The sequence below is a fragment of the Enoplosus armatus genome, chromosome 21, assembly GCF_043641665.1.
Source record: "Enoplosus armatus isolate fEnoArm2 chromosome 21, fEnoArm2.hap1, whole genome shotgun sequence".
Classification (NCBI taxonomy): Eukaryota; Metazoa; Chordata; class Actinopteri; order Centrarchiformes; family Enoplosidae; genus Enoplosus; species Enoplosus armatus.
Genome location: NC_092200.1, coordinates 17,532,706 through 17,549,632, shown reverse-complemented (window position 1 = coordinate 17,549,632; position 16,927 = coordinate 17,532,706). Strand labels below are relative to the sequence as shown.

Below are 16,927 nucleotides of genomic sequence, written 5' to 3'. Positions count from 1 at the left end.
ACTAAACAGTCGCTGTAAAATGTTATAAGGTGTGATGAAAATCACTTCCCTGGAATCAACAGGCACTCAAGGTGAATGGATGCATTGTACGTCATATTTTATATTAGTGTAATAATTACCCCTGTAACAATTAATCGGGTCAATGGTCAGTGCAGGGACACATTTCAGCAGTTACAATTAAAATGAGTCATGCACAAAAAAAAAAAAAAGAAAGAAGAACAATCCACAGACGCACACAAACATGCACATATGATATAAAAAAAAAAAATCAGAGAGGAACAAATGAATCAGGAGCTTTCTAGTGCCCCCTTATTAACAGATAAGTCAGAGCCACAGAGTGTTGGTCACTGTGGTTATGTAGTGAAAAGATGCAATGAAATCAACCTATCCTGTATCAGGGAGCAGGATCATAGAGTGATTTCATCAGAGCTCTTGCACCACCAGGGGCCTCACACGCAGATAACGTGCTCTCATATATACTAACAGGGTGATGCAGTCAGATCCAAACATTCATCCTCGAAAGCATTTGTGAGATTTGTTAGTGCTTTCGCAGACTGCACTGGATCTTCAAAGGAACGGTCTGTTTCAGGAATTGAAGACTTTATTAGCACTTGATCTGAGTTAGATTTGCTCACCCCACGGGATCAAGGCTCATTCAAAAATACCAGAGTAATTCCATGCTCACGGAACTGTGCCAATATTATATTGTGGCTGTGCTCTACTGACAATGGAGAAAAACATGCTTACTCCCTCTGATTCTTTATCACAACTGCCACACGATAAAAGCAGCATGCAGATAGCCATAAAAGAGAAAGGGCTGTTTTTATGATGCGCTGTAAAAAAAAAAAAAAAAAAAAAAAAATCATCTATGCAAGTGGGTCAGTAAGAACTTGTGCTGAAATAACCTCTATCATGATGTTTCCTTCTGGCAGGTTTAGTATGTCTGCTCTCCTTGTTGCAAGAGTACTGCATCTGTGCAGCCATGTTAATATTTAACTGCAGTGAAATTCTGCCATTAAGAGTCGAAGAAGGTTCTGTGACATGAGCTGATCTTCTAAGTAGTTGTGGTTTGGTTATACTTAAGATTAAGGTACCTGATTTGAACAGATTTGTGAAATCCCAGGAAATACATACCAGGTGTTACAGTTGTTCTGAATGACAGACCCGGGCAGGTACGTCTTGTCTCCTTGCACACAGGGGCACATTGTGATGGGCACACACTGGCCCTGGTGGTCCTGCACTAGTCCTGGCGGGCACTGGCAACCTGGAACACACATCCGAAGACCAATTCCACCACCACCACCACCACCACCACCTTCATCGCAGCTCCAGCCCACTGAACAGGAGCCCCCGCAGGCCCGGCCACATTCCTGGTACACCTGACCCCCAGAACACTGGACCGCTGGGAATGCAGGAGAGGAGGTAGAGTTTTGAAAAAGGCAACATAGGGTTTGCAATTATTGCTTGAAAGGTGGACACCTAAAGGACACTAAATTCTGTTGCGGGTTTCTCAACAACACAGGCACTGGCTTTAAGCCTCCTTTCCTCCACATATCTGTGAGATCAGTTCCTTGTTGGACTTCAAGTTGGCCAACAAACTGAACACTAGTCTGGATGTCTGAGCTGTCTCTGGATTTGCTGCTGGTGCCATCAAAGACTTTCATAAAGGTCACGAGGCTCAAGTCCAAGTGAAGTCACAAGTTGGTGATGTTAAAAGTCAAGTTATACTGTAAGTCGTTTTTTCTCTGACTTGGGTCCAAGTCATGTGACTCCACACCTGAGGGCAATGCCGCAGTTGAGTCCTGTATTTCTTGTATCTTGGACCAATCACAAACATATCAATGGTGTCTGAGATTACAGGACAGATGAATGAACAAACAAATAAAATGAATGCAATGATGACCAATAGATGACCAATCTGTAGTCCCTTCCACTGATTTCACTGAGAAAACACATTTCTACATATTGCCATAGTAACCACTTATGGACATCCTGAAACACCACTCGACCAATGGCCCCCCTACTTACGGCAGAAGGTCTGATTGCGCCAGTGGACCTCTACGCCCTCCTGAGCGCAGCGTCGGCTGTAGGCAGTGAGGATGGTGCAGTGACAGGCCCTCTGTGGAGCGCAGCCGCAGACCTCCAACAGACAGAGGCGGAAATAGGGCTCCCTCTCCACCACGTCATGGCACGTCTACAAGGGAGGGAGGAGCACGTGTGAATAAAAGAGATGGAGGCGGAAGGAGACGAACTCACTCCTGAGACGGCAGGAGATTCAACACACTCCATGCGGGCTACCTGAAAGATGGGGCTGTGTATGACAGAGCACACTGTCTCTGCGTACTGTCTCCTCTGGGTGTAGGTGGTGCAGGGGTCGGGCGGAGCTCCTCGAGGTAGAGCACAGTGCTCTGTTGTGAACTTCCCTGCGAACGATGACACGCTGTTCTCCACGTCTCCTTCTGGGGTGATGAAGTCATCACGCTGGTTCCACGTCAGCGTTCCACACAGGCCACGCACCTTGGATACAGCATTTGCACTTTTCAGCTCAGACAAAGGAACAATTCCACGCACTGCTAGTGTTGAAGATTCTGTTTCTTTTATTATGATCATACAGTTTCAGTTCATGGCCATTTTGCATCCCTCCCCTGTAGTTAAATGTAGTGCCGCACGTTTTGAGACTCAAAACGGTGCAGGTGCAAGTTCTACACTTAAAATTTGGTTTGAACCACTTTGAGACCCAAAAAGGGCACAAGTGAACGAACCGTAAGCGGCGTGAAGGTCACCTTGTTTGCGAAGCCAGGTTGCAGGGTGATGAAGGCCAAAGGTCCATCTAGGTGCCAGAGCAGCTGGGCTCCAAACGTCTGGACGAGGAGAAATGAAGAGGAGGCCCTACGCACAACCAGGTCCCCCGTCACCACAGGCAACAGCTCCCTCTGTCCATTCAATGTCACTGTACCTGGAAGTAACAATACCACCGGTAAGCAATCTGAAGGCTGTGAATACATTAAAAAAAAAAAAAACATTCTCACAATAGGGTATTTTTAGAGTATACGTTCTTGTAACTTCTAGTAATAAATTAAATTAGATGTGTTTTTCAGAAGAACTTAAAGTGGACTGCAACACTGCACCAGTGTTCACTGAGATTCTCAGAATTTTCAACAAAACAAGCTATACCCTCGAGGAACAATTTAAAATGCCATATTTAGAAAAATATCAATAACTTAATCATTTAAAGAGAGAGAGGGAATACATTTTCATTCACCTCTAGGTTAGCTTTTTAGCAGTCATTCATTTTGTCTGTCTGCCATAGTGGGTATATGAGGGTTTTGTGTGGGACTTTTACAATCAAAACAATGAGCTGAAAGATGCTAAAAGGGGGGGGGGGGGGGGGGGGGGGGGGACTGCAGAGTCGGGTGATTTTCTGTGTTGTTGTTTTTTTGTCATTACAGGTACTCATTAGACATGAGTCATTTGACCCATTGGTAATTTAAAACCAGGGCTTCAGATTTGAGGACACCTTCTCCCACCCACAGATCTGATCTGGGGATACTCTTCAACGGAATGAATGTGTCTGACTAACTCACCAGTGTCTGTGATGGTGACTGTGGTGCGGAGTGCTGTGACTGACATCTCCCTGAGACAACCCAGGCCTCCTCCTCCTCCTCCTCCTCCTCCTCCGCCCGCTGTACACTCTCCACAGCGCACACTCACCACTAGCTTCCTGTCAACAAAGTCCTGAACACAGACAGAACAGAATGGCAAAAGATAAATGGCTGCCACACACACACACACACACACACACACACACACACAAATGCATCTCCATAGTTTATGTAACTGTGTGCACGGCTGCATTTTATGCATCTCACCTCGACAGCAGTAAAGGGACAGTCTCCTCCCTGTAGTGAGTACCTCTTTTTGTCAAAGGTGGTCACCTGTAGCGCCCCCATCAGGCTGCACTGGGCTGCGCACTTCTCCCCAGTACACTGCCACTGGCCTGCTCTGCACACACTGGGAAGGATGAGAGAGTCAGAAAGAGAGGAATGGGCCTGGTTGAAAGATCTAGAGGAAATACAGAGGACCGTTCAAACTGTTTCCCCTCACCAGGTGTTGCATCTCTGCTGTATCATGTCCCCTGTCTGGTAGGTGCGTCTGCGATGGAAACAAGGACAATCGTCTCTTTTTAGACAGAGGCCCTGGTGAAGGTAGAGGCCCTGCGGACACTCACAGCCCCCCACACACTCCTCCCTGCACTGCCCCATGGCTGCAGCAGGCCCCGGGGGCTGGGGAGACGCACAGCTCGGGGGACAGGAGGAGACACAGTCCGAAAACACCTGACCTCTGGGACAGACACGACCTGGAAAGACAGAGGAAAAACAGGAGGAAACGGGGTTAAAGGACCATACTGGTTTTTCTTCCAGGTTAGGGTTATGAACTATCCATTTAAAAAGGTTTTTTTCCTGTTACAAATGAAAAGTTAAACTCATAAAGCAAATAAAACACAGCTTTGCTCAATATACTCATGGGTTTTGTCACTACAGCCTGTACTTCTGGTCTGGTATGATCAGTAGTTTATGTTGGCTAATCGTAGCTAATGAGAAAGGTCGTAATGTCAAATGTGTCTAATCTAAAATCGGAGCATCACAGGGTCGAAGCCCTTCGCTCACTCAGTCAACGGGACCCTAAAATCGTCATATTTCATCACCACAGAGGGCGGCTGTCCTCCACATTATGACGACGTGCTGCTGGGCGCACTCTCGGGCGTAGCTGGCCAGGGTGTCACACACTGCCGAATCCCTCTCTTTGGGCGGCAGGCTGCAGTACAGGTAGAGGCAGGTGTCTATGTACGCTGCTGGGTCCAGCTGAAAGACAATTTCAGACACAAACGTGTCATTTCCGGGGTTATTCAACAGTAAAACCTGCATCAAAGGATGTGAAAGGAGTCGCCAAAGTCAGAAATGGACAAATCCATGCACAGGGTTTTAATCAGGCTTTAATCAACAGAGATGCACACTATTGATTATACAGGCTTACTGAGAGACAGTGTAGCATGTGCAAAGATAAACAGACCAGGAATCTTTACAAAATACATTAACAGGATATGCAAACGCGCATATTATGCACTACAATGTGTTACAATTTAAATAACGGGTGACAAGTAAAGTAATAGCCATGTCTTAATTCATAACTACTACTAACCAGACTTTTATCGCACTCTATCTATCGTACATTCATTTTAGTGTATTGGCATTGATGTTGGTAATGCCATGTGACCATGTGATGCGTATCAGGGGTGTCTGACCCGGGGGTGGCAGTGTGCGAAGGGGTTTTCCAGCAGTCGGTTGCACACTGACTCTGCCTGCCTCCGCAAGGCAGGGTCTCCTGAGACATCGCAGCTGTGACCGAGCTCAGCCGCGTCGCTGCAGCCCTGTGGGAAACATGGGGCACAGAGAGACTCAATTACCGCCTTTTGCCGCCATATTCTTTTAAATACAATAGAAGTGTCACAGAACTCTGCCCTCACACCGAGAACAACTGCTGACACCATGAATCTCCTACAACCAGATGGTGTTTTTTTTTTTTCTTTTATTATAACAGTGGCAACAACAAGCTATAACGTTGCAAAAAAAAAGTGAAATACTCATTCAACGTATTCAGGGCAGTACTTCATTGTGCTGGTCAGGAACTTTCCATGAGTTGCCGAAGCTGGCAGCGTACTGGGACACAGTTCCACCCATTGTGGTGAAATCATCTATGGCACCAAGACACAAATAGGTTACTGATGCATTGCAAAGGTTGAAGGTTAAAACTTAAAAAGAGTTAGCTTGTCTAGGTCGTAGCAAGAGAAAATGGGGGGCAAATAACCTTGGATTGGAGACAGTAAAAAACAGTACCTGACTACAGAGTGTGTGTGTTTGTGTGTGTGCGTGCGCGCTTGCGTCTATTGAATCTATTGCACTTTCCTCACCATCAACATTGTTGTTGTAGACTCCACAGAGCCCCCTGGTGGCTGCCAGGTGCTCGGCGGTCACTGTCAGGTAGACTGTGTTGCTCAGGTCAAACTTCGCTCTCACTCCCAGGCCACTCTCCACAAACACAAAGTCCCCGAGCCAGTGAACACTCACTCCTGTAAGAAGTAAAAATATGCGCAATATTTCTGATCAACAACATTTCATTTCTTTTTTTCTTTTTTTTTATATATAAGGTCAGTGAATAGTGTTTATAGAGAAGGCAAAGCTGTCACCCAGTATGCACATCCATACATCCATCCATCCGTCCAAGTACTTAGTCAGTGGATATGAAGTTGAGAGGAATCAGAGGATAATGTAAAAATGCAGCTGATAATTGCAGGTATATATATATACGGCAAGCAATGTTCTGCTTGTACGCAAATTGGAAAGAAACAGGGATTTAAGTTTCACATAAAAACATACTGTAATTTACACTGAACTCTCGAATAGATGAAAAATGGTCTTCTTCTGTGATGATGCAGTAAGACACTTTAATTTATGTATCAATTCATTAAGAACTAAAATGTTTGAAATGTAGATTTTTTTGATTTAAGCAGGATTTTCTCTTATTTTACGTCTCATATTGCCTGGTTGAAAATATCAGACGAGAAGTGGAACGGAGAGAGAGCTTTACTGACGGCGGGACATAGTTTACCGTTTTGGAAGAGAGGCTCTCCATTTGAAACAGGGAGGTTGTTCAGCGTTAAGTTCCTGTGACGAATTGAAACCAAATCCAGACCCAGCATCATCCTCAAAGCCTGAAAGCAGAGGGCCACAGGCGCGTTGGCAAAACAAGCAGGCGTTTCCATCACCGCACATCAAAGCCACAGGCCAAACTGGCTGTCATTGGCACCCAGCTAAGCTCCACAATGTTACTCCCATTGTTTATACTAACTAATGCAACATTACAGCTGGTGGTGGGTATATACAGAATATGCCACTAATAATACTGCTTCATCAACCTGCCATATTTCCCACCTTACTGCAGTCTCCTCTCCCGTCACAGACTGTGCTGATGTAGACGGCCCAGGTGCCATCAGTAGATGAGGCCAGCAGGTAAGTGCAGCTTCCCTGGAAGTGGAAGTGCTTCCTGTCAAAGGTGCGGTAGTGGGCTCCGCCCCAGGACATGCAGGTGGCCGAGCTCTGAGGCACCCTGACGCTCCCCAGCAGACCACCGCGTACCAGAGGGGAGGACTGGGAGTCTGGAGAGGAGGGAGAGGGGAGGTAGTGCGTGTAATTTATCCCTCCTGTCATGTCACTTCTCAGTGTATAAAAGAGGGGCTTGAGAAAAAGAGAAATACATTAAGTGCGTGTCACAAATGAATGCTTGAACAACACCCAAAAGAGGCAGGTGTTACGTGCACACGCGCGTGCGTGTTCTCTGACCAGGAAGGAGGGTGTAGGTGCAAGACAAGCAGGTCTGGTCGGAGGCATTCTTCCAGCTCAGCCCCCACAGGCTGCTGCAGCACTGCTCCATGTGCATGAGGGAGGAGTTGTGAACACCGGGGAACTCCTCACAACTCCACGTAGAGTAACACTGGCCACGCACACCCACACCTGGGGGGGAGAGGACAAGCAAAAGGTTAGAAAAAGGGTGAAGGGGAGGTAAATAGGGAGAAGGAAAATTGCTTTCTAGGTTTAAATATATCAAACGTGATTTCTTGATATTGTGTTTCGTTTCACTTGTGAGATAAGCACGATGCTAATTTGGCGGTGTCTCGTCCCCTCACCCTCAGAGCAGCGCGGTCCGCCCCAGCCCTCACAGCATGCCCTCACCGTCTTGTTCACCTTCTGGCTCTCCACCTCTGGGGGTCTGAGATCGACAGACACATCAGGTGAATCGTCAGTCTACTCACAATACTTTCCGCATTCATTTTGTCTATCGGTGCCCAAGTTAATTGATACTGTGCACCCTCAAAAGCACAATAAGTGCCCCAGGTGACCAAACCTACCTCTAAAGGAAACATCCCATTAGGCACTGTTTTGAGATATGTCTCACTTTTATGAAGGCATTAACTGTCAATTTATCTCACCAGGAGGGTGTAACATCCACGTATGTACATTAACGCTAGGGAAAATGTGATCCGTGCAAATGTTTTGACTTTTTCGTCTGATTGAACTTACGATAAACCCCCTGAAATGAGCTGAAAACGCTGAGTGATCCCCGTCTGAGCCTCCTAATGGTTTACCAGAAACCCCTCGAACCTTAGCGACAAAAGAGGCAGGCCAACAGACTGACAATTGCTCAACTTTTCCACTTACTTGTACAAGAAACAAGTCGCCCCGGGGCCCTGTTGTTTGTAGTACAGCGCGATGCCATCATCACCCCCGTGTTTGATGCGCATCCTGTCCACATCTAGCCTCCAGCCCTGGGTGTTGTACTGGTACACCTCAGAGCAGCTCACTTCATGCTGCAGCCGCGGGGACAGGACCCGCTCCACTCTCTCCTCCGCCGTGTGTTCGCACCAGTGTCTGGAGCACGATACATAGATTTCATTTCCTCTCTAACACTTCATGTTCATGTTGCTTTAAGTTTAGGTTTCAAGGTCCTGAATTCTAAGGTCAAGAAGGAGGTTTTAGTCTCTCTACTTGTATAAACACACACACACAAGACAGCAACAGACGAAGTTAGTCAGCAAGAAATGAGGTTAATCCTGCTTTGACTGGTCTGAATCATACTCACCCCATTCCCATCACTGTCTGCAGCCCAATCAGAGTCAGTAGTAGTGTCTCCATGGTCCTCTGGTCCTGAATGTTTGTGCTTAAAATTCTTGTAAAAAAAAAAAAATGATTATGTCAATTTTTAACTCATGTTGCCTTGAAGGCTCAAAAATAAAAAAAAGCAACTTTATTGGCAGCTGAAGACATTCTTCGTGGCTTTTAATAATACAAGTCGTCAACAATCCATATAAATTGATCAAACCAATTGAGAATAGTCAATTGAATATAGACATTTTGTAATCCTACTACAGTTAACAAAAGGAGCACGTACCTTTGAAGTGTTTTTGGGAAAAAGTCCTTAACTTGTTCATCAGTATTTTTTTGTGGGTTCACTGTCCTTCTTTTGCCACTATTTTTCTCTCTGTTCTGTCCAACAGTATGTCATATAGTCCTCTGTGAAGTGATACTTTGCCTTTTTGGGGGGAGTGGAGCCCCAGATGCAGGGTTTTAAATGCGGGGGGTGACTCATGGGACGTACAGTAGCATCTGAACCTGCTGCCATTGGATAATAGTGGCACAGTCACAGCTGGGAGGACGGGCGTTGGTCACCGGACCCGTGACGGACACATCCCCTGTCCTCGCCCATTCAAACATTACTGGAGGCTGCAGGCGACGGCGGGGGTGGTGGAGCCCCGGCCACAGAATAAAGAGATGTTTGCCCGAGCCTAATCCTGTAAAGAGAGGCGTTTCGGGAAGGATGATGGGGGCATTTATTCAATGAAGCGTGTCAACAGACATGGGAACTGAAGGCTTTCAGACTCACCAATATCCCAAGTCTGACCTCCTGACCCCGGGGCGAGGAGGCTCAAACACAGCTGTCACCACAGTACACCTTAGCTTGAGCCCCGAGGAGAGGAAGGAGAAGCTGATGTCACAAGGGTTTGCTTTACTGGTATAAGCAAAAGAGGGTGTCATGATTGCCTTCTTTGCTTTAGTTAACTTCCCATTGCAGCCTTGGAGACATTGGAGTCACTTTGTTAGTTCAATACGACATCATCATTCGTGGGAAGAAGGGTGAGAGGAGTGTGGATGGAGGAAGAGGTGGAGTTTGGAGGTGCAGGATATATTAACCTTACATTCTCTACAGCCTGCAGTTATGCCAGCCGCTCTGTGAGGCTGTGCTTCCGCACAGTGGTGCCATGTGGTAGCAGGTGTAATGTTCACCATCGTAGTTTTGCAAGTACAGCTGAGGCTGATGGGAATTCAATTCGAAGGTATTTAGTCATAAACCAAAGTACTGGACAAATTTACATTTTGACCCGCTGATGGTGCTAGATGAGAAGTCAGGGAATTACCAAAATGATCACAATTCACCCTGTGGGGTGCATGAAGGTGTGTGCCAATTTTCATGGCAATCCATCTGATAGTTGTGAAGACATTTCACTAAAAACCAAAAAGTCAGGGGGTTACCAAATGGAGATATTTTACCGGAAAAGCTCAAATTTGACTCACAGACAGACATTGCCATCCCTGGTCCTTTTCTAGCAAAAATGTGTATGGACATTTGCTCTGTGCATTACAACTGAGGCGAGGAGATAAATTAAGCAGACACAGACATCTGCACGAGACCCTACCTCCCTGAATAGCCCACCTAAATTTCAGAGAGAAGCCATTAGTAGCAGGCCTGGTGCAAAACAATCAAAAATGAAAAGAAATGGCAACAATTGACATTCAAACTGATTCGCCCACAGCGTGCAGTCAGTAATACACAGCACTATGTGTGAAAAAAGAACCCACTTTAGGTGACATGACCAAGACTAAAATACCTTTTCCACAATTGTAACACAATATTCAATATTCAGATATCGAATTCACAATCTCAATAGCTCAAAAACAACAGAAAGAAAAATGTTTGACACAACGTAAAAGTAGACCACATATATTCATTTCAATACCAACTGGAGTCTTTAATGGTTAACTTGAATGTCACTTGGGCCTCATACAGTGATCCCTTGGACCAAATGAAAGGGCAAAGTTCCTCCTCATACAATAATTGTTTTGCAGAATCAATCAAAATCAATATGAGTCTGTAATGCTATAAAGACAGATGAAAAAGAATAGATCTGAACTGTGCTGCTTATTAAGACACATTTTCCCCTGGATGATGCTACAAGCTCCTCCAGAGAGCCAGAGGCCCCTTGACGGTATCTGACATATTCATTTTTGTTGATGAAGTGCAGTCAATTCCAAACTCCCAGAAAACCTGAGGTCCGCTCCAACTCACAGCTCTTTTAAATCAGTTCTTAGAACATTACAACATGTCTGGCACTGCCTTTTATTGAATTCAGATTAGAGCAATATATTAATATCTTGCATTGCACTCTTTTTTAATCATATTCACTTGTGTACGTTTTTACAATGCCTTTTATGTCTTATGTAAAGCACTTTGGATTGCCTCGTGGTTGAAAGGTGCTATACAAACAAAGTGCCTTCTGCAGGTTTATCTAAAAAAGAGTTTCATCATATTTACAACCCACTCTTGGCCAATCAGCGTCCGTCACTGCAAAGTAGGAGGTTAAATATAAGCAGCAGTCCATTGAGCCGTGTTTCCACAAGAGAGTTTTCTCCAATCGCTGAAGCAAGGGGACTGGACTGATCAATCCTGTTTGACAAAGGTGCATGAAGCAAGAGGACGACTGCAGGTACAGTAGCTTGCACTATTTGCTGCAAGTGTCTCTCAAGGAAGCATGGGACTACTCCAAGTAATAATGTGTCACATAATTATTACATAATTATTACATAAATGCTATTATGTAAGCATGAGCAAATCAATTCTGAAGAATGTGACGAATTGCGTTGAGAACTTGGTGGGAGTTTTGAATTTTGAAATTGACACGAGAGTCCAGTTTATCTCGCAAGTGTGCAGCACAAACAGTGCAGCATAATAGAGAGAGCAGAGAGAGGGGACAATGCTGACTGTGAGTGGGTTATAGCGGAGGTTGATACATGCTGTGAAGAGAAGAAGAGGAACAGAGGTGAGCCAAGTGGAGAGATCGGCCTATTTTTTCATTCTTTAGTTTATAAAAAGGGGGTGAAAATGAAATTTGCTATGTCAAACTGCTGAATACAAGATTTTGAAGATTTCACTCAACATGTTTTTTTCTCCTTCATTCTCTAAATTCATGCTGGATATTCTTTTCTCCGTATATTGCAGCCATGAGGCTTCTCTGTCTATTGCAGCTGGTCTGTTTGGCTGGTTGTAGCGCTTCCAGATCAAGAGACTGGGCTCATCATGGTGCCCCCATGTTTGCCGACCTCACAGTGCGTGAGATGAAAGCCGTCCGGGCCTACCTGCATGGTATTCCAGAGATGGAGCTCACCGACGCTCGTAGCAAGACTCTGAAGAAGAACAGCATCCTGCTGATGGAACTCTATCTGCCAAGGAAGCATGAAGCCCTGAGAGCTCTGGACCGTGGTCAGGCCAAACCCCCACGTCAAGCCCGTGTGATTGTCCAGTTTGGGAATCAGACCAAGTCCAACATCACTGAGTACATTGTTAGTCCTCTGCCGTCCCCAAAGTCCCACAAAGTCAAGACGTTCAAGGGGGACAGGCCTATCCGGTTTGAGTCGAGGCCTATTACTGCTGCAGAGTATGACCACATTACTGACATCCTCAATAAGATCACAACTAAGGCTCACAAGCTCTTGTTTGAGACCACAGGCGGGTTTTCCTTCACTAACTGCTCTGACCGCTGCCTGACGTTCTCAGACATAGCCCCCCGTGGGCTGGGTCCAGGTGAGAGGAGAACCTGGATCATGTTGCAGAAGTTTGTGGAGGGTTATTTCATCCACCCAGTTGGGTTTGAGGTACTGATCAACCACCAGGACCTGGATCCAGAAAAGTGGACTGTGGAGAAGGTCTGGTACAACAGCATGTACTTTGACAGTGTCGAGGAACTGGTAGACAAATATGAATCAGGAGGCGTGGAGAAGGTCAAACTACCTGATCATGACGTCGACGACCTCTACTCCACCTACATCCCCCGGGGTCAGAGCAACACTCCCACCAATATCCATGGGCCAAAGCTTGTGGAGCCGCAGGGGCCTCGCTATCACGTGGACCGCAATTTCGTTGAATATGCTGGATGGTCTTTCGCCTACCGAGTCCGCTCATCAGCTGGACTTCAAGTCTTTGACCTCCGTTTTAATGGGGAAAGGATTGCCTATGAGATAAGCCTCCAAGAAGCTATTGCCTTCTATGCTGGTGATACTCCCGCGGCCATGCAAACAAAGTACATCGATGCTGGCTGGGCAATGGGCACCTCAACCTTTGAGCTGGCGCCAGGAATCGACTGTCCAGAAATCGCCACCTTTGTTGACCTTTACCACTACTTTGACACGGACAAACCTGTGCGCCACAAAAACGCACTCTGCATTTTTGAGATGACAACTGCTATGCCTCTGAGAAGGCATTTCAACTCCAACTTCCAGGGGGGATATAACTTCTATGGAGGGCTGGAAAACACTGTGCTGGTGATGCGGACAACCTCGACGGTTTACAACTACGATTACATCTGGGACTTCCTCCTCTACCAGAATGGAGTGGTGGAGGCAAAAGTCAGCGCTACCGGATACATCCACGCCACTTTCTTTACACCTAACGGACTTCACTACGGCAGCAAGGTGTACAACTATGTGCTGGGTAACCTGCACACACACCTCATCCATTATAAAGTGGACTTGGATATTGCTGGTGAGTGTTATGGTACAATCACCTTGTTTTTAAAGTCCATTTTAGAGCAGTAAATCTTTATTGACCAGTGACCGTCTGTACTGTAAAGGTCAGCCTAGTATCCTATGAATTAGATGATTCTACACCTCATGACTTATGTCTAGTGTAGCTTTGTCCTTTATGTAGCAAGGTGGAATGGAAGGGTATATTGGGTCAGACTTTGGTGTATAGGAGACCGAAGTTCACATCCTGTCATAGCCCCACTATTCAAATTCAAATGTTTTACTTTCCTAACCTTAACCATACCTTAACAATAATTTATTTGCCATAACCGCAATTTTCCATACTGTCGTTGCCATGTGAAGATTTTGTAGAAAACCTCTGGCAATAAACATAACATTTAGGTTGTGAAAACCACATCACACAATATTTTCCAATCTCCATACTTGAGAAGACAATGGGTTACAAGCATACCCACAGTGTGGTCTTCAAAGAAAAGTGGTGACTAATCATTCCCTTTGTACCAAGGCAAGGCAAGCAAAAGCAAAGCAAAGCAAAGCAAAGCAAAGCAAAGCAAAGCAAGACAGATGTACTTGTATAGCACCTTTCAACAACAGGGCAATTCAAGGTGCTTTGAATTGAATTTGAACCCGTGAAGGCGGTGAAATGAGACGAAAGAAAAAGGGCACGCAGAAACGTAGTTTTGACCAAGTCTTTTATTGATGCCAGTCCAGATAAAATGGCTTTCCGGACTTTACCCTGTCATAAAGGGGACAGTCTTGGCCCATCGAGCCTGTGTAACTGCTCTTTTAAAAAGTGTGATCGAGGCTATCTGTGATCAAGGCTTGATCTTGTAAAACTTGTCTGTCACCTCTACTACTTTTAAAGTGTATTCAACTCAACTCTGCTGAAACAATTAGCAATGGAGACTTCGGATGCTGGGCTTTCACCTGTGCTTGGCGGCACTGTTACCTTACAGCAAGAAGGCTCTGGGTTCGAACCTGCCAGCCAGCTAGGGCCTTTCTGTGTGGAGTCTGCTGCTCTCCCTGCGTCTGCTTGGGTTATTTGGCGACTTTAAATTAAGTGCTTATACTTTGACATCTCACTTCTCCTGACAACTCTGTTGTTTTCACTGTGACACAGGTCGAGGGAACAGCTTTGAGACGCTGGATCTGAAATTAGTCAACTTCACAAATCCCTGGAGCCCCGAGAATTTCATCGTCCAATCCAAACTCCACAGGACTGAGCACAAGACCGAGCGATCGGCTGCTTTCCGCTTCGGCAAAAAGTTCCCCCGCTACGTGCACTTTAACAACCCCAATGAGAAAAATAAATGGGGGCACCAGAAGGGCTACCGTATTCAGTATAACTCACATGCCCACAGTGTCCTTCCAAGAGGCTGGAGAGAGGAAAATGGCATCAGTTGGTCAAGGTAATAAAATATTTTTTTTATGTTTTTTTATCATTCCAGATGTCTTGTCCATCATCTTATATACATTCCCCCAAATTCAGAGTCATATTTGGTATCTTTGGACACATTGGGATCTCCGGCAAAGTTCGCACACATACCATTATTTGTTTGTAATGATTGACCCAACGGAGGATCAGTGGGGTTGAAGAGGTTAATCTCTGGATTGGCAGTTTGGTTAGAAATCGGGTCAAAGTAGAGCTGTGGCTTGGGAGTCAACAGAGGCGCCAGCAAACAGCAAAACAACCCTTTGTTTGAACGTTTGTCACCTCATAGTGGACAATCCCCTTTGGGCTATCGAAGTAAAGTGCGCGCTAGAAATTCTGTCGGACAAAATTCAAATACGGCCCACGTTTGAAATGAGAGGTTTTTCTGTATGAATCATCTTCCAGACAGGTGTCACAGTTACAGATAGTGGTAAAAACTGATCGACTGGCGAACTGTCTCTCTGCAGGTATCCTCTGGCTGTGACTCGTCATAAAGATAGTGAAGACACCAGCAGCAGCATTTATGCCCAGAATGACCCCTGGGAACCTGTTGTGTCCTTTGAGGACTACATCCGCAACAATGAAGACATAGTCAACCAGGTAAAGTAGTGAAGCATTAATACAGACACCTCTACCATTACCTGTTCATGCATGTCACAAAGCCATCCACTGAAAACTCCAACACACCCCATTTAAAATCGTTTAATAACATTATTTAAATCTGTAATTTATTTCAATTGCCATTTTAGTCGCATTGGTTTGGAGATTTGACAGGTTAGTGATGATTAAAGCAAAATGACCGTCCCTTTTTTACTGGTGCAAGGAGTCAAAGTCAAAGTCAAAGGAGTCAAAGGAGTTTACATTTGCGGGGGGGTGCGGGGGTGGTTTTCTGAGAAGTTACGTCAGTGGTTTAAGTTTGCTCTGTTCTGGTCACTCACCATCATGGTAACTCACCAATGCTGACATTTTGGTTTATTTGCACTTGCAAGTAGATAAAAACCACCTGTTATGTGTCCCACTCTAAAGACTCTCATGTAATGTTTGCTGTGCGCAGGACCTGGTTGCCTGGGTGACAGTCGGCTTCCTGCATGTGCCTCACTCAGAGGACATCCCCAACACGGCAACACCTGGCAACTCGGTGGGCTTCTTTCTCCGACCCTTCAACTTCTTCGATGAAGACCCCTCGCTGGCATCCAGAAGCACCGTCATCGTCCGGCCGGGCCGAGACGGCAAGCCCCAGGTCCAGAGATGGACACCGGAGGTCACAGGTTCCTGTGTGACGGACAAACCATTCTTTTACAACGGCACTTATGCGGGAGTCTAGAGGTGTATTTTAGCCCAAACATAACTTTTGCTCCATTTAAGTAAATTGTACAATGACGATCTCAGATTAATAGCAATCACTCGGAGTACAAGATTTTATTCTCAGTGATGTCTAACAATGTCAAAACCTTATGAGAATTCTTTGCAATATCTACATTTTCAAAAAACAAACACAACTAAATCCATGTAGAAATGAAAATAAACAAGAGGGACGTTCTAAAAAAGGGAGTTGATATTGTGAACACTTTTTTCATAAATGATGCCTGTTGTATGTATAGTTTATGTCTGTATGTCTGACCTGTTCCCTGTTTCTCTCCAACCTTTCCTGCTGCGTCAAATGCAACAACATGGACTTATACACATAGTTCTTCTTAATGTTAAAGATGTACCCCTCCAAATGAAACCACACATGTAACCTGGCAGGAGGAAGGGGAGGCGGTGTGGGTCATGGGGGGGGGGGGTCTTGAGAGCTCCCATAATCCTATGTTGAGTCTCCATGGCTGAGGTTTAGCAGCAGCGAGCATCCAGGATGCAGGATGCTCTGTATCCGCCCTGCTTGTGGTAAACTGCTGGCTCTCAGCGTGCTTTGCCTGCCCGCCGGGCGGGAATGTTTTTACTGGAAAGACAACAGGCCTTACAGAGCAAACAGCCTGATTCCGGATCCTTCCCCGCAAACAGTCCAGGATACCTCCTGTCTGCGCCATTGCCCCTGGAAACCTAACATTACATACAATGTGACACAATG

At 45.6% G+C, this 16,927-nt stretch overlaps 2 protein-coding genes across 2 annotated transcripts in view; one reads left to right on the top strand and one right to left on the bottom strand.

Annotated features, from left to right (window-relative positions):
* Positions 1-8,747, bottom strand: part of sspo (SCO-spondin) — a 69,504-nt gene extending 60,757 nt beyond the window's left edge. Inside the window, exons 1-17 of the mRNA XM_070928572.1 lie at positions 8,695-8,747; positions 8,274-8,483; positions 7,742-7,824; positions 7,398-7,568; positions 6,990-7,213; positions 6,667-6,769; positions 5,969-6,127; positions 5,667-5,752; positions 5,303-5,428; positions 4,706-4,862; positions 4,105-4,357; positions 3,870-4,011; positions 3,585-3,735; positions 2,784-2,956; positions 2,299-2,517; positions 2,029-2,194; positions 1,135-1,402 (exon numbers count right to left, since the gene is read on the bottom strand). Of these exons, the coding sequence (XP_070784673.1) occupies positions 1,135-1,402; positions 2,029-2,194; positions 2,299-2,517; positions 2,784-2,956; positions 3,585-3,735; positions 3,870-4,011; positions 4,105-4,357; positions 4,706-4,862; positions 5,303-5,428; positions 5,667-5,752; positions 5,969-6,127; positions 6,667-6,769; positions 6,990-7,213; positions 7,398-7,568; positions 7,742-7,824; positions 8,274-8,483; positions 8,695-8,747 (2,744 nt within the window). The remainder of the gene's footprint in view (positions 1-1,134; positions 1,403-2,028; positions 2,195-2,298; positions 2,518-2,783; positions 2,957-3,584; positions 3,736-3,869; positions 4,012-4,104; positions 4,358-4,705; positions 4,863-5,302; positions 5,429-5,666; positions 5,753-5,968; positions 6,128-6,666; positions 6,770-6,989; positions 7,214-7,397; positions 7,569-7,741; positions 7,825-8,273; positions 8,484-8,694) is intronic.
* Positions 8,748-11,351: 2,604 nt separating this feature from the next.
* On the top strand, positions 11,352-16,183 carry aoc1 (amine oxidase copper containing 1). The gene is made up of 5 exons (XM_070928425.1): positions 11,352-11,379; positions 11,887-13,425; positions 14,548-14,836; positions 15,327-15,459; positions 15,914-16,183. Exons 1-5 carry the CDS (start codon positions 11,352-11,354, stop codon positions 16,181-16,183), a joined length of 2,259 nt encoding a protein of 752 aa, XP_070784526.1.
* Positions 16,184-16,927: the final 744 nt, after the last annotated feature.

Coding starts and splice junctions, on each gene's coding strand:
- aoc1 (XM_070928425.1), top strand. CDS start 11,352: ATGAAGCAAGAGGACGACTGCAGGTACA. Junction 14,837..15,326: donor AATGGCATCAGTTGGTCAAG/GTAATAAAATAT, acceptor GTCTCTCTGCAG/GTATCCTCTGGCTGTGACTC. Junction 15,460..15,913: donor ATGAAGACATAGTCAACCAG/GTAAAGTAGTGA, acceptor TGCTGTGCGCAG/GACCTGGTTGCCTGGGTGAC.